We start from the raw sequence: 26,232 nt of genomic DNA, 5'->3' as shown, positions 1-26,232 counted from the left end.
CTTTCATCTTGCCTCTACACAACTTCCAATGAATACTGCTAAGCATCTGGCTTCGAGTTTCACCACTTCACTGACTACAATAGTCTTAGTACGAGGATTAAAGGTGTCGAACACCACAGGGAATGAGCTCTTAGCTCGTATACTCTGTAGAGATTTAGAAAGGCCTCGCCCGTACCAAAGAGGATTCCTGGAGTACGGATTCCCGGGTCGATTTCGAAGTTCCGGTCGAGCGTATCTCAATCTCGTGTCTCTGAAGCACTCGAGGCAGGTACGAGCAGGTACGTAAATTCTCCATCGCAATATCCCCCGTACTATTCTTGCAACGATCATCAAGATGTAAAGCTTGAAGTGTCTTACGCCAGTCTCGTTATCTGACACCGTCTCCGTATGGAAACTAGGCATCATTCATTCACGGACGTTCGATATCTCAGCATCGATCGGTGAATCGAACGATCGCGACTAACGTTTTCCCTTTTTTCCCAAGCGTGGAAATCAATCGCGTCGCTACCTCTAATCGATCCTGGTGAAAGGTTAATTAAGATAACCATTGAACGGCTCTGAATACCGGGATATCGAGGAGCGGTACCGTGTAAATTAAAATCACCAATCGAGAACGTATTTACGAGCGTTTCGCTATTAGTCTCGGCTGCGGTTCCGCCGGTATCGCGGCTGATCGACGACGGTCGTGCGTAAATTACGACCGCTGTTGCTTTCACCCGAAGCACGTGTTCTCGGGAATCTAGATCCCCGGAGATCTTTGTTGAATCTCCGCGCACACGCCCGTACGAGCTGCGACTTACTGATCAATTTGTTCTCGCGAGGAAGTACATTGTTCAGCAGTAGGTGCGAGTCGAATCGAACGCTAGGCGTGTCCGCGCCGCGATAAAATCCCCGACGGCCTCTCGCTTAACCTTTCGCTCGCGTTCGATGAGTCGCGCAAACAGCGCGTCCCCTTATCGTTGAAATCTTTGGATCTGATAAATCCCATGGTCAAATTACCACCTAACAAAGTCCACGAAAGAAGGTGTGTCCTACTAACGCTGATGAAACAAACGCGTTGCTAATGAAGAAAGCTGAGGGCACAAGGGCTGACAAGATTTGGGCTTGATAGTGTCCATTTTAATCAACAGCCACATTGTGCATCCGTGAAATGGGTGTGTAAGAGATGAGAAAGGAATATTGTTTAAATGCGTTCCGGAAACGTGGAGACCGTACCTTTTCACGATGAAAAGCTATCGTATCGAAGCACAAAGCAAATATCTGCCACTCCCTAACCATATAAAAAATTACCTTCATTTGTCCTCGAAGAAAAATTGCTTCCCACGCGTGACCTCTCCGAATGATTTTCGTCGAAACGAGAACGGTAACGCGTGTCACAGTTGACCAGCGCGCCATCGTCATCGTCATCTCGTGACCGAGATGTGGGTCAACCAAATGATTCGCAGTCGAACGAACAATCGGCTATACATCATCGGTTATCGCGACTTGTCCCGTGATCGCCAGAGATACGGATAGTCCGTCCCAGATTCTTCCGCGTTTGTTCAGAGGCATCGCGCGTACGCCAGCACAATCGGCGCATCGCGTCGCGTCGCGTCGCGTCGTTACGCTCGGAACGATCAAGATCGATGACGCTACCACCAACAGGTAGAAGCGAACATCCGTTGCGATTCTTCTGCCCTGTCCTCTCGCCATGCCGCGCCGTGAACGTTTCTATGGACACCGTTGTCTCGAACGGCGAGACGTCCAACGAAAACCCGAGAGGAATAAGGGATTCGCGTGAAATCGAGAAGGGGACAGGCTCGGTGCTGTCTCGCGTCCGGTACGAACATCTTCGTGACGATGTATATTTATGTGCACGCGCCTCTGCAACCGGCGCATCTGCAAGTTTACCAGCTAGAATAAAAAGGAACAAACTCAACTGGACTGCGATTTTTACATCCTCGGCCTGATGTAGAACCGCACACGATCGTAGCTTCCCGCGGACTGTACGCTGCGTTCCGCCGTTTCAACGATTGCAAAACGCGGCTGAAAACGATTTTGTAATAAGCGAAAGTATGCGCCCGATCCGTATGCAAGTCGGAATTGAAACGCGAAAAACGATTGATCGACCGTCTTACAAGGTATCGTGGCCCGATCTCCGTCGATCGGCTAATGAAATGAATGCTCCGTGTAAGCTAATAAATGCTTCGGCGTACATTGACAAGTGGCAATAAGCTAACGGATATTTAATAACTCCTCGTAAATGGATGGAAGGAGGATTGGAAACGTAAGCACTTCGAAACATGACCCTCGAATTTCACAGAGTGCACCGACGACGATCGTAAACACGGTCGGAGCTAGGTAGTCGTTTTCACGACTAATAAATTGAATATAAAAGCACGCTATCATGCCTCGTATACACTAGGAACTCACGATCTTTAGCGTGCGTTAAATTGGATTCGTTATGGTGGGCGTGTCGGCGCCCGTAGTTTCGCATAATAAGAACGAGGCCTGAATAGACGAGCCGGGACAGAGTTACGATCCTCCGGCGATTGAAATACGCGACGCTTAATAACGTCACGGAGAAATTCCGACGATTTTTCGTTTCTTAAACGCACCTCTCTCTTCTCCTATCGCGATCAATTGTGGATTAGTAGGTCGGTGCGATGCGTGAATGCGCTTTTCTCATGTAAATTCACTCGCACGAGATACCTGTCACCGATTATCCTGGTTCCTTTCGCGCAAGGAATCACTTGCATCGATGCTGACAACAAAATTTCCGCTCCGCTGGGCGCCGCTCCTTCGGGTAATTGTTTAACAATGATCCTGGTAATCGCGCCCGACGAACACGCGAAGCCCCGATGAAACGTGTAATTTTCTCTGTCGGAACTGTCAAAATTTTAAACGAGAGAATCATGCGAACGGCGGACATTAGAAATAGCATGCTGTCCTGCAATTCGAGTGAAACAACCGAACTATTGTGCCAAGAAGTTACGTAGTCTTTGGCAGCATTTCTTTGTGAGCTATCGAAGGTTGTTTAAATTGCGAAGGAACGTGTGAATGGGTGTTTGGGTCCTTTCAACGATGAATCACTGGAGAGTGAAAGAATTTCGAATGAAAAGGGGAATCGTCTTTGATAGCTCGACAAGTAGCTGCTACGCGATTGTTGAAATGGAAATGAAGTACTCGAACATTTTCATTTCGCGAATTTCGCGAAGGCAAATGGAACGCGGAACAAAATTCGCGCGAGCCAAGACTAAATTATCAGATCGTTACCAGGCGAGCAGCGAGCCGCGTCTGAATGGAATGGAATCGCGCGTACGACAGAACGAATCTGAATGGAACGTAACGAGACGTAACGAAGCGGGAAAGAACGGAATGCAGTCGAACGGAAGAAAATACGAGACACGAGCGAATTAAGCGGACGTGGATTAAAGAATTTCAGGTGTATGAGAAGCGAAGTCACCGAACCGGAACGAAACTTCGGTGCTCGAAATGAAGACGAACGAAAGAGGCGAGATGAATCGCGGATGGCCGCGAGAATACACGCATGCGAAAGAGAGTCAAAGAAGGGAAAGACGTTGAAAGGTGGCCAGTATACGCTTAAATCACCGGCGTTAATTGCCGAGCGAGGCCATCCCGTCGCCTCGAGTTTCGCTGTGATAAATTCCCGCCGATTCATTCGCGACCAGCACGCGCGTTTCTCTAAGAGGGTTGTTTCCCCTGTTCGCCAGCCTTCCTTCGCCTTCTTTCCAGCGGGTTTATCGCGCCGCTCGGATTGCAAGGTCGCGAACCAAGCGACCGAGGAATGACTGTCAGCGAATTTGTTAGGAGGACGTGTAATAAGTTCGTAGAATCGGTGGTAGCGCGAGAAGTATCGCGTTTCGCAAGCGTAAAGGGCGAAGAGAAGTTTGTGAACTCGTGTACCTACGTGACGAGAAAATTGCTGAAATTTGTCTTCGAGGAAGGATTCTTGATTATTTATTTTGAATGAAATTCTACGTCGTCTCTTCGTCTAGATTAACTAGACTCCTTCGACTTTCGCACGGAAGAAGAATCGACTGATTGCGAGCAGACTAGACATCGGAGAGAAAAAAAAGGATAGTATGTAAGAATGGCTGGAGAACGTGATTCGCGTTACATCACGTAATTAATGCGATCCGTGTCTCGTCGGCTGGTTACCACCACCGGCACACGTGCAATTCATAGGAACGATCGAGAGCGAGCGTTCCAGCCGGATTTTAATTCGACCGTAATCCGCGCGCTATTTTCATCGAGCGCCGCGTGGAATTAACGGCGGCGAGGTAGCATCTATCAAGCTGCCGCGAGATAAAGACGTTTCGATGATGCCGAGACTACGATATAAATTTTGCTATTAAATCGGTGAAAGTATCCACGGAAGAGAATTGCTATTCTCTATGGATTACTTCGTGATCCAGCAATGAAACTATCGAAGAGAATTTTTACGAATCTATACGAGTACCCTTTGGTAAGAAAATTCAACATGGTAAATGAAAGGAAACTTTTCTTCCCATAGCACAATTCTATTAGTTATTTTTGTAAAAATTCCCAGTCAGTATTCATCGATGCATCGTGAAAGGAGGCAAAAGATCCTCCCCATGGAAAAACAATGAAGGTCAACGCGCAAGGGGTCGCGTTCCTCGCGTCGAACGCGGGCCTGGAAGAAAAGAAATTGACGAGGAATGCGGGAGGAGGTTAAACGGGCTAGCCGTATAGAATGCCATACAGACGTACGGGAGTGCTTATCGTCTATTTCTCGATCACTTCGAGCGGTAAATTCAACGCGAGCCCACTGTCCTCGGCCTCGAGCGTGCAAAACGACAGGATGGAAGGCAATTACCGCGGCAAGAACAGCGGAAAAGGTAGATCGATTGACGATAACGGGCTTTCGTTATGAAGAACGTAACTGGCATAACGAACGCGCAACCACTCGAAAGCGAGTTAGAGAATCTCGAGACAGCTGCCGATTGATTGATAATTAAGCACTCTATTACGGAAGCTTCGAGTTAACAGGGGGTAAGTAACGTTCTCGGGTTCACCGGCATCCTAGATAACCCATTAAAGTATCAAACGTTTTATTTCATTCTACTTTAAAATATAGGTATCAATGTCATTGAACGTTATCTTGATCGAACCGAATAGACATACTTTCCCAAGTACTTAAATTCTTAAGTAGGTCTTGTGGTAAAAAAATTAGTTGAATTATCGACCTTATTAAGGTTTCATGTGTCGTGCCGATCTGTGCTAGTAGTGGCGTGGTTAGAATGCCGAGTCGAGTACTTAAGAGCGCATAAATCCCACTTGGAAAACGTTACAACGCCTGCAGTCCAGCGTCGTTAATTCTTTTTGAGTTGAAGAAGCGGCAATCGCGGCCATTCGTTACCGTAAATCGAGATTAGACGGCATATTAACGTTTGACGCGATATAGTAGGAGAGATCGGCAATGCCAGAAATTACAAGGAATAAACGCTCGCCATTTGCTCTGCACTCGCGGAGAGCGGTCATTAAGCTGGAGATAAGGTGTCTCTTAAAAGGGCTATTAATTCAGCGAGCATTAACGCTCGGCATTCGTCATGGGTGTCGTTCGAGGCTCGAATTATAAATATTCAGGCCAACGAGCCAGCTAATGGAACAGGACCTGGATGGAAGCGTTTCACGGGAATCCGTGGGCCGCGGAATGGAAATCCGGCCGCGATTCGATTTTTTTTTCTCTTCTTCCCCGGTCAGAATTACGATCCAGCCTGTGGATCGAGCGTTGGCGTCAGGGCTGTGCCACGAAACTGCGTGGGCCCACGCCAAGATTGCTGTCACCACGGTAGCCGTGACCGTACAGGGTGTCTCTCTTAGAAAATGCACCATTCGCTTAAGTTTTGCCTGTATCCCTCGGAAGCCTTTAGAAATTGGGCACACCCATCGGCGTAGGAAGCTTCGACGATCAATCGATCGGCACTCGTTTCCTTCGATCGAATGCTTTGTATCGGTATCGGTTTATGAGTCTATTATTAGGTCAGGCCACGAATAATGTACGATAACGTGGGTGAGGTTATCGGAGGTTGTAAATAACATTCTATTCGAAGCTTCAATGGCAACAACAATTTTACAACGACGTTCAAACCGATCTTCAATAGTCATGCAGGAATTCAGAGTGTTTCCACGTAACGCGATACGCGACTTTTCTCGCGATTATCATCGAATCGTTCATCGAGTGTATTTAACTCATTGCGTGTGTAGACGACAGGCTAACAGGTGCTCGTAAGACAAGTAGGTACTGCACTGTACGAGGATGATGTTACGACGACAGAGTATCTATAATTAATTCTACACACCTTGCTACAACTGTAATCGCTCGAGGAAGAGTTATCAAGTTTCTGCTTCTTCTCAAATTTAAAGGGATGCTAGGTGAAGTCTATTGATCAGAGTATCGTGATTCTTCGGTTAATAGACGCGATAACGATTAATTAAGGAACGCTGTGTGTGTTCGCTGCGCGTCGATAGCATAAGAATTCGAGAACTCGTGAGAGCAGAATAACTGTGCTCTCTCCCACACTGTTCTCTACGGCGTGAAGATAAAACGAATTTTTCAGCAGTCGAACACGCATATTTGCACGTGAGAACGACGGGCTTGTCGAACGCGCTGAAACGCTCAAAGATTTTTGCGCTAGACCGCTGATCGACAAGCTATGTCGATTTTTATCGCGTTGATCCGTATCGGTACACCCGTGAACGTCATACGATAAACACTTGTCGGTCGTGGAAACGCGGCCGATGATGCAAGCCGATATTTTCAAGTATGATTTTACTTTCCTATCGAAAGATACGATAACTATTCTATTTTAATCGTTTCGTTGCGGGTGACGTATACGCTCGTTCTCAAGGATTGACTGTTGATTTAATGCGAAGCTAAAATAGGATACAAATTTTTCTTCGCTTATAATTATTTCTCAAGTTTTGCCGCAGGAGAAAATGCATAAATAGAAGAAGCAAACATAAAAATCATGGAGAGTAGCTCAAAGGTCGCTATAACCAGAAGAGATACTTCAACATCCTTCCAAGAGTTTTCTCTTCGAAAATCCCGTTCGAAAAATTGTGTCGTGCCTCCCGAGGTCTTCATAAAACTCCCTCAGGGACGCGTGAAACATCTAGAATTTATCAGAGGCCGATTTTACGGGCCAAAAAAGTGTTACAAGCGGCCGGGAATTATCATTCGTACAGCGCGTAAATACTCTTTTATTCTTGATCACGGTACCGGCGAAACTTATTGTCCTTATTAACGCGATCGTCCGCGGAGAGGGCGAGGACGAACGATCGCGGAAGTCGGGACACGGCTACCAGTGAAATACGACGAAACACGGAAAGAGAAACGGATCGTAATTTTCTCCGTTTTGGTCACCGAGCTGGCGATCGAGGGCTCGTGTTCCCTTTCGAAAGTCAGGACCATAACTCGACCGTTCTGTTGGACCCACGGTTCGTTGGTTATTCGCATTAAGTCCGTATTGCATCGGCTGATTAACGCGTACTTTCACGCGAACGAACGCGTTCGAACGGATCAACGATGACACGGTTCACCAACTCGAAATGATAAATAAATAATTTGTATTTTGACGCGTCTCGAGGGTTTTCGTTGCAGATATCGAAACTAGGTAAACACGAAGCTCGGTTTTCAGCAGCGATCGTTGTCACCAGGATCGTGCAAGCGGCCGATCTTATCGATCGGCTTCGCCGCGAGGAGGAACAACGTGAAATGCGAGCGACGTCGATCGCGATCGATCCCGCCAGTATTCTTAACCATTCGATAACCGAGCATCGAGAACAAGTGGAGAGAGCAAACGAGAGCCAAGCAGATGGTTAGATAGACGATCGATGGTGGAATGAGAAAAATCGAGCCCTCGCAATTTGTTATTTACCATTCTCCGTGTTCGGTAGCAATTATTCCGTGGCGATGCGGCTCGATAACACCACGGGAGGAGGATGTACTTTCATACGACTGTTCTCAGCTTTACGACGCGTCGAATCGCGCGTCCATTTGTTGTCGCGCAGATTATCTATCTGCATATTTCTTCGTCCCGCGAGATCCAGCTGATACTTCAAACGATCGCTGGGATCATATATCTCCGACGCGAGAAAAAAATTAGACACACTCGCTCCTTTGATCGATCTACCGATCGACCGTCTTGATAGACCATTGTGTTTCTCTAATTTGCTCCTTAGAGCGATGGTCGCGTTCGATCGCGATCTCCTTGCCACGAAGGTGAATTGTAACGGTCCTGATTCAATTCGGTTGCACGCTTTCTAAATTTGTTGAATTTTGTAGTTCTTACAGATTTTATAATATGCAGATTTCCTCGAAGCAACGCGTGCATCCGGAAGAAGGAACGCGATCGAGGCATCGAGGGCCGATCGAATAAATTCGTCGCGCGGAATAGGCCACGGTTGGAAACGAGGAAAGGCTCTCAAAGCCGAGGAGGAATCCGATCGGTTCGTTCCTCCCACGGTCGCATCACGGCCCTTATCTGCCGTGTACGTGCAAATGCGTCGAAAAGAAGCTGCGCTGGTACGCACGCAACAAGTTGCTCGCGCTCGTGTTGCAAATGCGTACACGCCGTGCGCGATTTCCTGGAGTAACGGCCCAAGAGCTGTTCCATCCTAGCAACGTTTGACTTCTTCCTGCTCTTGTAGCCTGATAATCGCGAAGAGGAACGAGATGATTATCGAGCCGACGAATCGGTATCAAAGCGATATCTGACCATCTTAAACGAGCGTAAACGCGCGTTTGAAATAGCCAAGAAGGATGGATGGTACCTGGAACTTTATCGATCGTCTTAGCATAAACGAAACGATAATTAACCGGCTGGACAAATCGATCCGGCTTTCGAATAGGCGTGAACCGATGCAATAGTTTTACGCTTCGACTAGTACCGTGCTTCGCGAACGCGTGTACCTCGAATTACACCGTTGGCGGCCATAGTGGAGTACCAGCGAGCTGAACTGATTAATTAACGCGGAAAGAGGTGGTGTCAGGAAAGTCGTACGCTAATAGCTACTCGACCTTGCCGTCATTTTCTCCGACAAGAACGCATGCTTAGAATGATATTGCGCCTAGAGGACAGGGCAGTGTTCAAAGGATTTTTCACCCTCATCTCTCGAGACACAGGGATATGAATATACTGTTTTATACATGTGCATCCGTACCTGCTATATTAACATTCCATGCAACGTTATTAATCGTTTGGGCAAACACGGGATGCGGTGCTCGAGAAACGAACTTAATCGAGTTTATCAGCGTGAGACTTCCGTGCACGGGAGCAGAAGGGCCAAGAATGAGAAGAAGAAAAAGGGTGAAGGGAGATGAAGGAGGAGAAGAAGACGTGAAATTACGCAGTGACGCGTGTCTACAGTAATATTGCTATTACCGCGTGTCCGGCGTTGCGGTGCAACTTAAATTACGCGGCGCACAGAGAGAAATAAATTGAACGGGAACGTGGACGCGGGGTGAATTTATTAATTGCTGGAACGCGGCGAGTTCGCCTCGGGCATGGCCTGGCCTTGCCGTGCCGGTGCTTCCTTATCGGGGGAAGGAGTTATCAGGAATGACGTATCGACCGATCGGTATCGTCCCGCTGCGTAACTATGGAGCCGCGAGTTATCGAGCCACTTGCGTGCTTCATCGCGTCAAGTCTAAAGCAACGGAAAGACCACGAGATCTTACCTCCTACGGCGGCCGCGTTTCTATACACGGCCACAATCGAAGAAAGTTGATTCGCTCGTTGATCCAGCTGCAACGAGACGTTCGTTACTTCGCCAAACTTATACACCTGGATGGACCGAGATACAAACGCCTTCCGAAAAGAAAAAAGAAGCATATGAAAAAAAGCTGAGTTACATTCCGTATGCGACGAGCGTTACAATCACAGTCCAAAGTAAGGATGCTCTCATTCGTATGAATCAGCAGATCATGCAAGCCCTGGTGATTCGCATGATTTCTCTATGATGAAACCTACCTATAGAAACTGAAAAAATGAGCGTCCAAATACTCGTTGGGCAACGATATGTGCGTAATTTGTAACTGTACAAAAGTCGATTCTCGCTCGAGGTCAGCTTTTCAGTAGTTAAACATCGAGCTGCAAATTTCGTGAGGACCAACTGTGACATAGCTGGTCACGTTCCCTATTCAAAATTCGAGAAATCTTATTTAGACATAATTCAAGTGTAAAAATATGTGAGACGAAGGACGTGCAATACAATGTAGTATAAGGGGAAAAATGAGCCTGTTTTTGCTTCCATTTACTACTTGCTAATGGAGTTTGCGAAGAAACAACTTAGCAAATTGTGTTTTCGACACTGGAGCATTCAATACACCATTCTTTGTTCAACCTGATTGATTGCTTGACGCAGTTTTTAGAAAAGAAAGGCTTCAAGAAATGTCACATTACGATTTTCGCAATAGCATCTGTATATGTATACTTTGCGCCATATTTGGTAATTCTCATTAGTATTATTCTCAATAACTTCGAAATTCGTCCGGAATAAATTCTTGGAAAGCGACGGAATGAAATGTATCGATCGTAGAAAGGGACAGAGCGAGCGCTAGACTGGGGATAGCGCGTTCCATGCGTTGAAATCACCGGCTCGGCGCGGCGAGTTGGCTCGCTGAGGCCAAGCGTTGAAGTCTCCGGAGACACGAACGCGCGGCAGGCGAGTTATTCCAGCTTCGGAGTTGAGCGGTCCGGCTCGCGAGGGACGCGGTAATGAGCGGGCCGCAGCGGTTATTCGCAGAGAAGCTGTTCCGAGTCCAAAGTTAGTGCGCTGGCTGGAGAGGACCGGCCGAACAAGACGATGCAACGTGGGGTCCAGAGGGCCAGCTAAGGCCCCGCGGACCGTGCCTACGGGCTAGCAGAAGGAACCTCGCACGACCGGAGAAAGAACCGGTCCTTCCTCGGCCCCGACTCCTCGCTCCACTCGGGCTTCGAGCATTGGCGTAGGACTGCGAGCGTGGGTGCTAACCCAAGTCGCGTACTTTTTCCCATGATCGCGAGGATCTTCTAATACGACCTACGTTCCTCGTTAGCGCCTGTTCACTGTAGATGACCATAGAGAAAAAAATTAAGTTTCACTAGACTCGTCGTTTCTTGTTTGAATTTTCGTGGGTGTACGAGTAGAACAAGCAATAGTTAGAACATTCTTTCAACATGATTTTCGTTTATCTTCATCTTTCGAGCGGATAAGCGAAACGATGCGGAAAGTTCGAGTCGGTGTTCGTTCGATTAACATTCGCGAAGATGGTATCCTGGAAACGTAGGTATTACACGAGTGCACGAAACCTTTTTTCGACGATGACCTCCCTTCGTGCTCCTTCTCTCCATTTCGGTCATTAACCCGAAGCCCTTTCGCGTGATACGTACACCCACGAAAAGGCCCAAAGCGAGCGTATGCGATTACATAAGCGTATGATGAATGCACAAGTAACTGTAATGCCCGTGGCCCTGCCTCTCCGATACTATCGCGGTGACCAGGTAAAAAAATGAAACACTTGGCAATCGGTGAACAACTATACGATCCATCGTATTCAATTACGTAACAGAAAGCTATCGGGTTCTCGCGTAAAACGCAACGATCAGACGAATTCGCAAGGAAAACGGATTCTCCCGTAAATCCCTGATCATCTCCCGGATCATCGTACAAACCTGGACGAATCGTCAAATCCCGGATCATCTCCCGGATCATCGTACAAACCTGGACGAATCGTCAGCGAAATCAAAGTTTCATTCGAACCGTTGGTCACGGTAATTGAAGCCACCTACGCGAGACGATCGTCGAGAAGAGATCGGTGCTTCCGAAGCGGACGAACGTCCGTATACCGTGTGCCGTTAGACCACCACCCTCATGTCAATGGCTGTCAAGCAAAGGAGGACTGCCTTCGCTCGTATATAGCCGCTTAGTTCTGCGCGACAGACAAGTAACCCGCGTAAGAGGCCGTTTACGTACACCCACCTGCAGCATACGACGACAGAGAGGTGAATCACGCGTTGCGAGCATATAATTCACACGAAGTGGGGGCCAGATACTGTTAACCGCTGTCACTCGTTGACAGTTGAGACACTATGAGGTCCCGATCTCTGATTCTCCCTCTTTCTCTCTCGTCTAACTTTTTATCATGATCGCCTAGATTTCAGATTAAACGACAACGATCGCCTAGGTCAACGAAGAGTAATCTCGTGCTGATCGATCGGCATTTGCATCTCTTGGAAGTGCTTTTCATTGCTCCTCTTTCTTCCGAGAAGATCCATTACGCGCGCGCGACCAACGCGTTGCCTCGGGCCTTTACAGAGGAATCTGTTTTCTATGCCTGTCGTACAGTCATGGGTGAGCACCTTCGCAAAGAACTATTATTGACCTCGAGCATCGCTATCAATGGAAATTTCAAGATATCATCGGAACAACAGAGTAAACGCGTTTCGTATGATCCATTCGCGATTTTAGGTCACTTTCAAAGTGGCTGTACCATTTGCTAGACAGATTTAACCCTGTCCCCGTGGCACAATCGAATACTCTCGGCGACCGGTACGTTGTTCACCGGTTCGCCGCGTTTTACTCGCCTCTCGGCTACCTCCTATTTACAGTAAAACGGATAAACAGCGGCTCCTTTCGCGCCTGTTTACGGTACTCGCGGTGCAGATTAAAATCAGCCAAAGAAGTACGTGTCCGCAAGCTCCGCGAAGGGAAGAAACGTGTCCGTTCCTCTTCAACATATTTTGCTTGCGCCACAATGCGAGTACGTGAAGCAGGATCAAGTTTCCACTGGTTGGAACAGTGATCGCTGTCATGCTGGCCGAAAATCAAGCCGGCCCACCCGGTCGATACGGTGTCGAGCAAGAGCTGGTGTACGCTCGACGACACATGGGACACAATAAATATCGACGACAAATTAGCGTGCCGAGGGAGGAGCGAGGAGAAGACGAGCGTTGGCGAACGAGCAGTCGTCGGGTAAACGTGCAATTACTAATTACAGATAGCCAGTGATCCCAAGTAACGGGAACGCGAGACGGGCTGCCTACCGTGCGCGGGTTAATTTAATTAACGGCAATTACATCGCCAACGGGCTGATTTATGCGTCCCGATGGGATCTCGCGACGTCCGTAACGCGACACGGATCCTTCTTCTTCTTCCTCGTCGTCTTCCTTGTTCGCTCAACGCCTGCGTACCAACACTTTCACCATCTCCGTAACGCACCATTATGCACCGCTTTAAATCTCCACACACGGAACGTGGCCGTTAATTGGCGTTATCCGCGCGAAACGTGCCACGAAAAAACGTGAACAGAAATGCGAACCCCGTTCCCGCGATCCAACCCTTTCCTTTCGTTCCTCTCCGAACGGACAGATAAACGACGTTCGACCAGACACTTCCTTCGTACTTGGAACCACGGTACCGATACCGTACCCTGCACTGCCAATCAAAGTGTCAACGCTATCTGGAGTACGTTTCGAAGTAGTTCTCGCCACGGCGTCGACAGGAGTCATCCGTAAAACGGTATTACCGGTGGACAGCGTCGGACGTTAATTGAATAATTTGCATCCCACCTCTTTCTGAAAATTGCCACGGACACAGGTGTGACGGTAGGAGGTCACTAGGAAGCTAGTTTTTCATCTTTCCCATCTTATGACCTGAAATGGTTTCATGCTCCTCCTACAGCGAACTCGACGAGCAGGGAATCAGGAAGCATTAGGGCAAGGAAATTGTACGGTTTTAAATTTCCTGCGGTAAGCTGCGCGTTTTGTTGCGCAAAGACGTTTAATTGTAGGAAACGATACCCGGACGAGTCGGGTGAAACGCGTTGCTTTAAAAACGAGTAAAATATTAAAGGAATAAAAAATGTTGTTATTAACCGTTACAGAGAAGAATGAGCGAGTTCCGAGCGATCGTTCCACGGTTCAAGTTACGATAAATTGCAGCTTACCAACGGTACGATAAGACTCATTCGTCTCTGCGCAGAACCACGACCCCGTCATTGTTATTTAAATGCACGTTAAGCGCGTTGCGACCTGCGTTCGGACCCACGCCACGTTCCCGTACGTTTCGAGGCTACCGAAGGCGAGTCGAAGTTTGCACGAGTTTTGCTGCAAGCTCCCGCTCGCACGAGCGCACTCGTTGTTCAGGAATTTCACCTAGGCAGAAATACACCCTGCGAGTATCGAGAGACCGGTTATTGCTCGGCATTCCTGACCGTCGGCCAGATGTCATCGGCCAAGGCAACGTTGCGGAAAAAGGCAACCGGAGGACATCGACTTTAATGCGACGGTATCGGTTTCAGTCTCCGAATACCACGACGACCAGCCACCTGCCTCTGACAGACCTCGTGGACGTTTGCAGGATCGTTCTTCGTGCTATTCATTCAACAACAGGACAAGCAACATGTTCTCTTGTACGATTTGCAATTAAAGTCACTGGATTAGTTCGAACAGTTCTTACTTGCGTTTTATTAACACCCTTGATGCTACGATATGTCCATAAAAATGTTGATGAACAATTGAAAGAATAGCAATCTTGATCCGGACATTTTGTTCTATTCTGTTACAAGTAGAATGGTTGCAATCCGTTAACACATAGGTCAAGTGGGTTAGGGGGTTATGGGCAGGCGCGATTTTAAAAACTGGCCGACACGTCGCAAGGCTAAGAATGCAATCGGTGCAGCGGCGTATGTCTCTTTCTCGATTCGTTTCCAGGCCTTTCGGCCCTTGTACGGCCGCTAACCGAACAAGAAGCGGTCTTTCGAGCAACGAGCACGCCAACTTGAGCCGTATCAGGCGGCGACGCCACCTCCATCGTCGGCATAGTGCCTCGACACGTGCTGCTGCTCCAGAAATCAAGAGCATCGCGGGAAAAACGGCGGTCCGCGTTTGTCGATTAAAATAAAAACGCGTACCGAGTCCGCTGATCCTCCGGCACCGGCCCGACGACCGATCTTCGTGAGCTTGCAAAAACCTAGCGCGACAAGCCGCGTACGGGAGGAAAAAACAAGTAATTGCAACGTATCGCGATTTCGATCAAAATTCCTCGCTGCCACTTCGCGAGCTATTCTTGAAGAGCTGTCAGCCTGGAGATCTAACGCGGCTACGTGGCCGATTTCGGTGTTCGACTCCGGTGATCGATGCCCGATCGCTCGGTTTCGTTATCCGCTACCTGTTCGACAGCTCGGGAAAACAAAAAAAGGAGAAGGTCGAAAAAAAAGAGAGGGAAGTCGGTGCACCGATCGCAAGCAGAACGGGTTCAACACGCCAAACTAGGCACTCTGTACGCGAGTTTTTTCGCCCTTGTCGCGAATGAAAGATCGACAGCAGGGAGGAACGATCGAGCGGTGAGCTCGATAAGCCGGGCATAATTGATAGCGGGAGGAATCGATGCCCGACTCGAGCGACGTCGGTTCGATTAATCGCTCCGCTTCGACGTCTCTCCGCGTACGGTCGATCGGTTTTTTCGAAGGATCTTGTTCAGAAAACGATGATTTCGAACGCGGTAACGTTGAACAAATTTTCAACGCAAGTTTTTGATTCGAAGAAGTAAATTGGCAATTTAGCGCTGGTTCATCATGTTTGGAATGTACTGTATGCTCTCGATCTAGTTCTTATTTGCACCATTCGATCCAATTAATCTGATCGCATTGCAACACGATCCACCCTTGAGATCACGTTCAGAGCGTGCGAAAAGCAATCTTGTTGGTGGAAAAAAATGCAAGATAATCGAAGGCAGTGAAACAACGATTAATATCAATAATAAGCAGGGTGTTATCAAAGCACGGCTCCAAAGCACGGTTCTATTAAGAATTGCCGCAAGGACTCTGTTGCCGTAATTTCACGTCGTTTCCCGCGGCTATCGTCGGATCTGCCGAGCGGTACGCGCCGCTACTTCAAGATCCGCGCCGCGTAAACCTGGCTCCTCAGCTCCTTTACGACGCTCGCAAGCGCCATACGCTAATAACTCACGCTCCAACTATCAGATAGGTGTATAACAGAAGGGTTCGTTCAGAGCGGTTGTTTCATTGTTGTTGTTGGAGGTGCGCTCGCGCGCGCGAGAATGAACGTCGATTTATCGCCAGGTTGCAACCGAGCCCGCAGGACCTTCTTTTTCACGGCAGGACGCCGCGATCCAAAGGGAGAGCCCGAAGCAAGGAAGGGATACCTTTGCCCACAGATAAATACTTGCTCCGGCGACTTTATCACTGACGCGTACCCTATAGGCCGCCGCGCCGGTGCATGAATCGGCGAGCGAGCGTCGGATACTTGGACTATCACGGTGTCAGCCAACAGGTGATTTAATACAAGAGCTTCGATGATGAGTAGCGAGAAGAAGAACAGATTTAGTTTGACGAATGACTACCTCAGGTAATTGAGATATCAACGATGTCGGATGCCTGTTTTCACGGATGTAATATATGGCTTTCGAGCGCTTACAAATGTTCGCAACAAGGCAATATGTATTTGTTATCATAAGAATAAATACTGTTTCTTTAGAAGAAATATAAAATTGTTAAGTATGTGTGGGTAGAGTCCGGTGAGGAATTTTGTTTTTGTTCGAACCGGGATTCTAGAAATCTATAAATACTTGCACTTTTTTATTTATTTATTTATTTATTATAAACGGGTGGATATCCTTTACTATTTACTAAGCTCTGACAAAGACCTCGAGAGACTTCACAATTTTTACAAAATGAGTTTTTTTAGTTTTGCGTCTACATTTACATACCAACAGCATTGTCGTTTTCTTTTTGCACGCCTACTTCTGATCCGTTCCAATTTGTTTCGCTTTAATTCCCCGCAACGGCGATACGCCAGTCACGTTACTAATGATGTTATGAGCATTCTGTCATTGCGCGGATTCCCGCGATCGATTCGATACGCGTTCGAACAGGTCGTTTTAGGGCAGCTACCGGTGGCGTTCTCGCATGCCACGAATCCGCGCGTGCATGCCAGCGCCGAGTTTTTCAAGCGGCTCTTGCGCTCTCCGCTTTCGTCCTCGACGAAAGAAACTCCTCTTCGTCGGTTAATTTCGACGAGGAGTCGACGACGTACAGGGACGTCGAGAACGAGCGAGGTATCGATCGTAATTACCGGCGGCGAGAAGCGAGCCACGGACAAAACGACCCGAGACGAGACGAGACGAACGAAGCCGAGCCGTCCGTAGGTTCCTTCACGGCGAGAACGCGGAACAGTCGAGAACAGATGTCGTTCCATGGAATGCCAACCGTGCTGATCCTACGGGCTTCGTTCTTCCTCGTTTCTTCCCGTTCTGGAACCGACGACGAGACTCGCGACGTTCTTGGAACGGAGTCGACTGATATCCTGTCGACGGATGACCATATTTTTCCCTTCGCTCGAACGGTAGCCAGGGCCCTTTTTTCACCCGATTCCTCGAACCCGTGCCTGTCAAAAGCTACCTGCATCTTTCCAACGATCAACGGATCCAACTTGTATCAAAGCGTTTTGAAAGAATCGCGGCGATAACGAAGAATACCAATCGCCGCGGATTGATCCTTGGAATTAATAGAATTAATGATTATCGAAGTAGTTAAAGATAGTATTCATAGGTATTTAGATACAAACTTCGTTCTATCCATTTCAATATCATTTTTAAATGATAATTTATCGAGCAGACTTAACAAGCTTTCATAAAATCTAACGATCGAAATGGCTGACTGCATACCTCGAAATACCAGCAGAGTTTCTCTTGATAAGAGCACATTAGCATCCCGAAGAAACAACTCGAAACCCGTCTACTCGAACACGCCCATCACTTTCGATACATTCAACATTTTTAAGTCAATTAATTAACAGGCGTAAAAAGAAAGAGAAGAAGGTTGGAATCGAGGCGAGCCAGCGAGACGAACACCCCAATAAACGTGCCATCCAATTACACCCGAATTTATTCGCCACGACGTCGATTAGCCATACCGAGATGGACCGTGTGTCCCGTGTTTCCGTGCACATCGTAATTTCTGACGAACTTCACGGCGATACATCAGCGATGGTAATGGAGAGAAAGCGCGACGTTCTCTCGCACCTTATTGCCAAGCCCGGTTACGGAGCATACGTGGGTGGAGGAGTTCAAACGATCGATCCACGGTTACAACGAGCGGACCACGCGAATAAATTCGAACTCGATCGTCCAACCTTTTGTCGACGATCCCTCGATAATCCACGGACGCGAGAAGCGTGAAGCGTCTCGACACGAGAGAAAGAGAAAGAGTAAAAGAAAAATAAGGTGTCCTCGTGGCGTAACGCTTAAACGACTTGGACAAGTCAATGTACAAATTGTCGTAAATCGGCAAGCAAGCGAAATTGTCTGGCTGCTTCATTTGTCATTCGGTCGTGGAAAGCTGTTTCGATCGAGAGAAACGGTTTCACAGATAATCCGTGCATTTAAGGTGGCTCGGTTTCGGCTCAAAACACGGGCGCGATACCGCAAGCCGATGGTTAAATGGAACGGCGTATTTATTAAATGGAATAGTGTCGCCTGGCGGTAGAACGTTTCTCGTGAAGAGCGTGAAGTTCAACGAAGGAATGCCTGTCTCGTGAAAACGTTTCGCATGACAGACGTCCGTTGGACGACGATAAATCTCGCGGTGTACCCGGGTCTGCTAGTCCGCTTAGACGGCTCGTTCTTCCTTAATCACCTTTTTCAATTTATTCGCTTGCAAAACAACCACGCCGCCACGCTCAGGTCCCTACCGGACGCGCTTTTTACGCTTTCGCGCGAATACCGTTCTCCGCGATGCTTTCAAAGAAAAAAGTATCTCCTATGGGTTCACGGAAACACTCGCGGATGGAACAATGAATCTTGGTTGAAAATGATTGTTTATCGACTCGACAAATATTTGAAAAACCTACGCGCTGACGTTAAATAATTAAATAAATAAATCTCATCCAGGGAGTAAAGCTAAGATGAAAATAAATCCCGGAGACCCCGCTGCGCGGCTACCAATTACTATACTGGAAATAATTCCGTCACGCAGTACTCTTTAATCGACGATAAATGAAAAAAGAAAATGAAGAAAGAAAGGAAAAGAGACGGAAATTCTTCCCACACAAAGTTAAGGGGCTTGCCGCGGAACTACCGCGGCATTGACCCTTGACACCGCGCCTCGCGTTAATCCTACTCCCCCACCTTTTCACCTGGACGGCTGATGCAGCGATGAATGAAACTATCCCGGCCATTAATCGTCGCGCCGCGCCGTTTCCACGAAGGAACGCTGGCCGCGGCGCCGAGCTATGCTGATTTCAATTAATTCCACGACATTCCGGCTTTTTCTCACGAGCGCCGAGTGCCGAGAATCAGCCGGGACGATTGTAAGCAGCGCAAATTCTCCGAGGGTTGCGGAAAGAAAAGTCCTCCGGTGTCCGCCGCGTCCACGTACAGGGGAAAGAAACGCATTACCAAAGGTTCGAGGGCACCCGGCTCGTCCGGTTCCAGACTCTCACTCTCGAACGAACAACTCGAGTTCCTACGTTATAAAACACTTTATAATTGCGTTTCCTCAGGGACTCTGGAATAGCGATAATTTTCGAAAAGAAATCGTCACGCCAGATTGCAGAAAACTGTAATTTCAATTTTTCTTTTACTTTCATTCGTAATTAAAGAATTTTTCCTCCCTTAATGAAAATCGCAATAAAAACTGTGAGCTCTCGGGTGGGCCGCGGAACATTATACGAAAGAAAGGAACGATCGTATCACGCGAAAAGGACTGCTAGCCTTGACTCGTCACACTTTTATCAAAAATCACGTTTCGTCAACTCGTCTACGCCCGTTTGACGATCAAACGACTCATTTTACGAGTGACTCGCGAAGATCTCCGTGACAGAGATAACGAGGGGAATAAAATAGCCGAGTCGATGGTGGTCATGAAATCCCTCGTTCGCGCACTGCTCTTTAATTAACGAAATGTTCCTCGTTTTAGCGGTGGTCCGTTCGTTTACGGCTCGTTGAATATTACATGCTCAAAGTACGAATTAAACGAAAGAAAAAACAAAAAACTCTCGTCGATAGGACGCAATGAATGAAAATGGATTATCACTGTCCTCTTTGATGATCATTTACACACCCGTCCACGTAGGTTGGTACTTGCAAGTCGACATACTTCTTCGAAGATTATCCATAGAAATTACCTCGCCGACTTCGAGCGACAATGAAGTGCGTCCGACACTCTCTCGAGTAGTTGAATCGATCGACCCGTGTACACAATGCATTGCCACGGGGTATTATTAGACTTGCGGGGGAGCTTTAATCTTGGTACTCGAGTACTGTTCTCAACAGATTCTAGGTTATTCTATTTTTGCCCTTTCGAACCAACCGAACCTCTATTGGATACAAAAACTATGGTTGTAGACCTCAATTAACCCCTTTACCTAATTTTTGCAGCAAGGAAACTTCGTAAGAAGGTTCATCATTTTTTAATTACATTAGTCGATCAAGACGTTTTGTATCCACGGCCGATGTATGTACTTGGAATTTCCCTTTTGTTCCAGTGGCTCGCTTAAACCAGTTCGACCCCACAAAGTGTAGGCGGACACGTGTTTACGCGTCTCCATAATAAAGCACAATGTACCGAGAGGTTTATTCGTTGGCCTACGTCCAGATCCGCCATTCAAGGTTCCCACTGGAACGTCCGTGCAATCGTAAAGCAACGACAAAGGAAGCGTGATTCTTGAAACGTTTATGTCCGAGTTTCTGGTCGACGACCAACCACAAAATCCTGTGGTGCAATAATGGCGCAAGGACGACTTCTGACCGCTTGCCGAAGAAAAAGTTCAGCGACTAGTGTTTCTCTCGCAGTGGCACGAGAAAAGAAGGTGCTGGTAAACACCCTTTGTCTAAGGAACTCGGCTTCCTTCCCGATTTTCATTTTCGATTTTAATTAATTCGACTACGGAACAATTGTTGAGCAGTGCTCGAAAGGAAGAATTTATATCTCTGAAGCTAACACGAGCAAGATAACAAGAAACAACGCTTGATTCATGAAGTCATGCATTAGAGAGCACCATAAACCCTGATATTCTATCACCGCGACAGGGTACAACTTCCATAAGAGATATCGAAAATATATTTTTACAATTACACCTACAATGCACGAGGTATTTCTGATTACTTAACAAGGAAAAGCCCAGTCGATCGTTAATAACACCGTGAATATAATTACGCAATCAATTTCCCAGTAGTATTTTAGCGTTAGACTGGCCCGACAGCAGTCACGGAAATCGTTGAGACTGTATCTACCGTGTTTAATAAGACGATCGAAGCTGATCGACGTAACAAACCTATTGCCGTATTTCCAAGTTTGCTCGTAAGTGTCAGCAAAAGTGAGTTTATCAATTCGTTTCATCCTAGAATCGATTCCTTTACGTGGCACACGGCAGTGACATGCGCTAACCGAACGCTTGAAATCGATAAGCAGGATCGTAAGCCACACCTGCAATCGATATGCAGCAGAAAACCGCACGCGTTGCATTTCCTGACAATGAAGTGCTCCTTTTACGAGGACGTAAGAAAGGAGCAGAAAGGAAGGTTAACGAAGTCGGAATCGCGATGAAAGTTGAAAGTAAAATAATTGAATAAAATCAATCGCTCTGAAATGTAATGTAACTGCTCGCACAGGTGTGAAAACTGATAAATTATTAATATTTTACTTTTATCTGCTTTATTATTCAACCCCGGTTGCAAAAAATCTTATCGGTTCAACAGGTTTTTAAGCGGTGCACATGGTGCATTATATTCGATAGTTACACGATGCATACGCGTGTCTCGAATATCTTAATCTATGCAGGAACCATATGGTGATTTTCTCAGTCTGATGCTTGCATTGAAATGATCCCGCCTACGTAAAAGCGAACAGATTGACGTTTAGGATTACTTGCGCAAGAAGTATGCAAATAGAACCTGATAGCTACTCAGAGATATAGGTACAAGCCGAATAGTTGTTATTGCAATGGCACATTTGTCGCGAACAAGAGGAACATGGTGCGATGAAAAATAAACGTTCACGGAAATACAGACCGAAGGATAACTTCATTCCTTTAGATAGAATTCCATACTTTTCGCTTAAAATGGACCTGCGGAATTCTGTGTCAAACATGAATCGGATCAAAGAGAAACAGTTTCAATGAAGGAAACAGAATCTGAAATTCTATGGTGCGCGATTATTCTGAATTCAATTTGAAAAGACTCGAATTTTACGTGTTTCACCTTCACAACGAGAAGAAAAGGTGAAATATAACAAGTTCAGCCAGGATAAATGAGCTTCGTGGCTAGTTCCATAGAGATAACGTTCACGGTGACGTTCTTCCGTTTCGGACGGTAATGACGTTGAAATATTAAAACGGTCCAGCCTCGACCTTGCCGAGCATCCTTTTCATTGCCGGTTCATCTCGAGCTTCGTGCTCGAGGCTGAACCGAACACAATGAGAGGCTACCTTTGTTACCCAATGACACAGACGCAGTGTTTCTGGATTCAAACGTAAATCATTAATTTAAGAACTCCTCAATTAAGCTAAATAGTTTACACCATGAAATAAATCTTTTTACTCGTCCAGAGATGTTGAAATTGATAAGAAGATTCTTGGATCCGTGTAGAATCGCAAGGTTTAAAACCAAGAGGCAAGGATTCGATAACTTTCTTGTTAGGACAAGAATATCCTCTGGAAGGAAGATTCTTCTGACTGGTATCTTTTACACTTCGAAACAAGAGGATTTCGCGTCACGAGTTATTACGTCGAGTCGTCGATAAACAACAAAGCCGCAATCGAGATGGCTGGCCATACGTTCACGACCCGTATGCCCGTCAGAAGACAACGTATCCCGTACGTCTGACCGTTTAGCGAATTCCTTCGGGTCCGAGGAACGACGCGGCCATCCTTCTCTCACACGGAAGCGGAGAATGTGGAACGTGGCCGGTAAATCGACACGTACAGCCGAGGACGAGCCGTTGTCTCTTCTTTCCGCGAGGTCAGCGAAGAAGCCGGAAATGCGGGTCTCCGGGCGAGCATCACACGGACGTGTACTTATGCCCCCTCCCGACGGTTAAGCCGTGTCTCGAAGGTCAGATCGTCCGCGAGATCGGCAACCGCGATCGATCGCGAGCCCGAGTCGAGACGTTCGATCGATTAAGGGACTAGGCATTGGCGCGTACGAGTACTCGCCACACGGCTGACGTTCATTGCTCCTCGAGATCGTTCCTCGCGTCTAGTCTTCCTCGCGCTGCTCCACCGAATAAGAGCAGCTTATCCACCTTGAAGACACACACAGAGCGAGACGTCAGCCGTATTCCAACCCTCCATTCGCTGTCTTACGTGGGCAGTTAACGACAACGCGTTCGAAGCGTTGCTGTTTAGCTTTACGACCGCGTTGTTTCGATTAGATCTAGTTACGTTTGCGAACCAACCGGCGGCGATGATGGGTGCGCCGATTTTTAGTAGCCCAGACGTGACGAGATCGAACAGGAAACGAGTTTCATACTGGCAACACCCGAAAGACGGTTCCCGAATTGCAACAGCCTCGCAAACCGTTTTCCTCGTCACTCAAGAATATAAATTCTTTGCTTCGCCGTGTTTCATTCCTTTAGTTAGAAAATCCTCCGGAGACTGGTCGTTGGATGCTGCAGGCAATCGGAATCGAGCGTATCGAATCCGTATTCAAATGAAGATCGTTACCCGTGAAACGAGGAATCCGCGAAGACGTCGGCAGCCGTTGGAATCCGCGAGTACACGTACTGGCTTCGTAATTGCCATAAACAACCGCGTGCTGTCGGGCGTCTTTTACGTTTCAGGAATGCCGTGTGCCTGGCGCGAGCAGATAACTGAATAGCGCAGGCGAGTAAATTAGCTCCCCTATAATAGACTCAACAGAGGAATCGGTAAATAATGTCGCCGCGGATCGTCTTCCTATTTGGCGCTCCGCCTTTCACGGTAAACGCATCCCGCGAGACCGGCCAGGAAATCTCTCTCGCTAATTGGTCCGGTGTTAATTTCACGGAGATTGCACCGGCATGATAACCATTCTTACCGAAGACTAACCACGTTGCGTTTCCGTCGCCACTGCAGCGGAACCTTTCGTTTCTCACGCACCATCAGACAATGTTCTATCCCGTGCGTCGCCGACTTTCAGGACGGATTCTTGATATCTATAGAGGCACATACTTCGAGAAGTACCTTGAAATAGAGCGAATAATTTCTAAGCTCCAGACTTCTTACCTCGAAGACGGAAGGAAAAATTTCTGCAAGTATCTTTATTTCATCGGCTCATTGAGGGAACCTAAGTAAAATCGAGGGTTTAAAAGCGAGGCGAAAAACGTCCAACCTAAGTACCGTGCGTTGTGGACTTTCTGAATGAATTCCTGGTATCCACAAGAAAGCCTGGTATGAGGAACAAATCAGTAGCGAAACAAGAAGCTCCAGGTTCTCGTCATGCTAAATAATACAGTTCGACTTGTTACATGGTTGCACGGTAGAAGGTAGTTGTTTACCGCGCGCAAAACAATTACCCGGTCGTACCGCAAGGATGACACAAGTAGCGCTAATTTCACGCTAACGTGTTCACCAATTAAGCAGGCAAGAGCGGGTAGAAAAAGGCGTCCGCTCGCACGTGAAAAATGTATCGCAATCCACAAAGGCCTGGGAAATCTTGGAAATCATTACGACACAGTGTCTCGTTGGGGCGTAGAACAAGGAAACATTAGATGCGGCTGTGAATAACCGAGCCAGTCTCGTGTCTAAATGTTCCCACGTGTTACTGGGTCAGTATACTTTTTAAAAGCGAGTACCGTACGGTCACCTTAACCCGTAGATAATCTACAAACCTTCAGCTCTTCGACATTATAAAGACATCCAAGTTACGCAACGAACTGGATAAACACGAAATTTGACGGACACCTATAAAAATGTAATACGTCGTGTTTCGCAACTTAATTAGGTACCGAGCAACGTTCAACTCCGTTACACGACCAATTAACGTTCGCTTCTATCGACCAAATTTGTTGGCTAAAACAGCTCGATACTTGACGTTCCCGCGATTTCCACGAAACGCATCGCGCTGAAGTTGCCACGGTGGATTAACGCTCGTAAATCCAACCGCTTACAATTACCGTTACCACGGTTCCGAGGATACGAGAAAAGGAGAAGAACGGTAAGGAAACGGAAGAAAGAGGATGTCGAACGATCATTCGTTTCGCCCTTGAAGCAAACAACTAATGTTGCTGTGCATCCGTGCGAACCTGGCGCCCAACGCGATCCAGAACAACCGATGCTCTTCGTCCATTACGGCGAAACAGAGATTCGAGAACGTCAAGTTCTTGGGTTTGGTTCAATTTAGACGATACACGAGTTCGCCGGAGCTCTCGACCACGAAAACACCCACGAACCAGCCGAAGAGCTGACCTCGACGTCACCTTTGTGGCGCCACGGACACCTAGTCGGACACAAGTTATTTTCGCAATCGTCTGGGCTAACGTTGGAAACGAACGACAAGATAGCAAAGCGGCAAGCTTCTCTATTGTGGGACAGATTTAATCCTAAGAGGTTGAAAGCGTGGGTGCTGGCTACACGGAACGCTGAATCTAGGAAGAAGGGAATCCACGATGATCTCTATAGATCAGCATGTTGTTGTAGCAGTCAGACCGATCCGGCACACGATGGATCCGGGTTTGAACGCTAGAAGAGTGCTTCCTAGTAAAAAGTTAGTATTGTTGGTGATATGCGGTAACAAGGAACGCTATTATAAGCCTTTGCATCCTGGCAGTTGAAACGAAACGGTAGTGTACGATGTGGTAAGTTGGATTACTTACGAGAACGATACAAAGACGAGATACAGTTATATAAACGGTCATAAATGGAAGATAGGGATAGAAACGGAGGTAAAGCGGTAATAAAGTCAAATGATATCGCGGTGAGTTTAGAAGAAATGGGATGGGTTTAATGCGAGAACAATAACGATAAGGAACGTCTTCGTTTCGTGCCAACTATCTGCTCATGATAAAAACCGAGGATTAATTTGTTTCATTAGGAAAAATTGCAGATAGTACATGACTGAGCGATTCCGGTTCGATAGGATACGTGTGTTTAATTATCTGGACGTTTATCAAAAAGGCGTGCCAGTACGAAATTTCATCGATCACATTTCTAATAACTGAAACGATAATGGGGAACGGAAATTAGATTGGCGTGGCACGAATCGGCGGAAACAATGTTTCCAGAGGAT

The 26,232-nt window shown here is 47.2% G+C and overlaps 1 protein-coding gene across 5 annotated transcripts in view; it reads right to left on the bottom strand.

Moving 5' to 3' along the window:
- Positions 1-26,232, bottom strand: part of Shrm (shroom) — a 140,057-nt gene that overhangs the window by 46,466 nt on the left and 67,359 nt on the right. The window contains exon 1 of one of the 5 annotated variants that reach the window (XM_034320796.2): positions 176-754. The exons of the other annotated variants lie outside the window; for them this stretch is intronic. Coding sequence (XP_034176687.2) covers positions 176-405 — 230 coding nt within the window. The 5' untranslated portion in view covers positions 406-754. Of the gene's footprint in view, positions 1-175; positions 755-26,232 lie in introns of those variants that run through there. 5 annotated transcript variants of the gene reach the window in all.

Source organism: Osmia lignaria, chromosome 9 (assembly GCF_051020975.1).
Source record: "Osmia lignaria lignaria isolate PbOS001 chromosome 9, iyOsmLign1, whole genome shotgun sequence".
Taxonomy (NCBI): Eukaryota; Metazoa; Arthropoda; class Insecta; order Hymenoptera; family Megachilidae; genus Osmia; species Osmia lignaria.
Note: the sequence above shows the minus strand (reverse complement) of the source record. Positions and strands in the feature narration are given on the sequence as shown.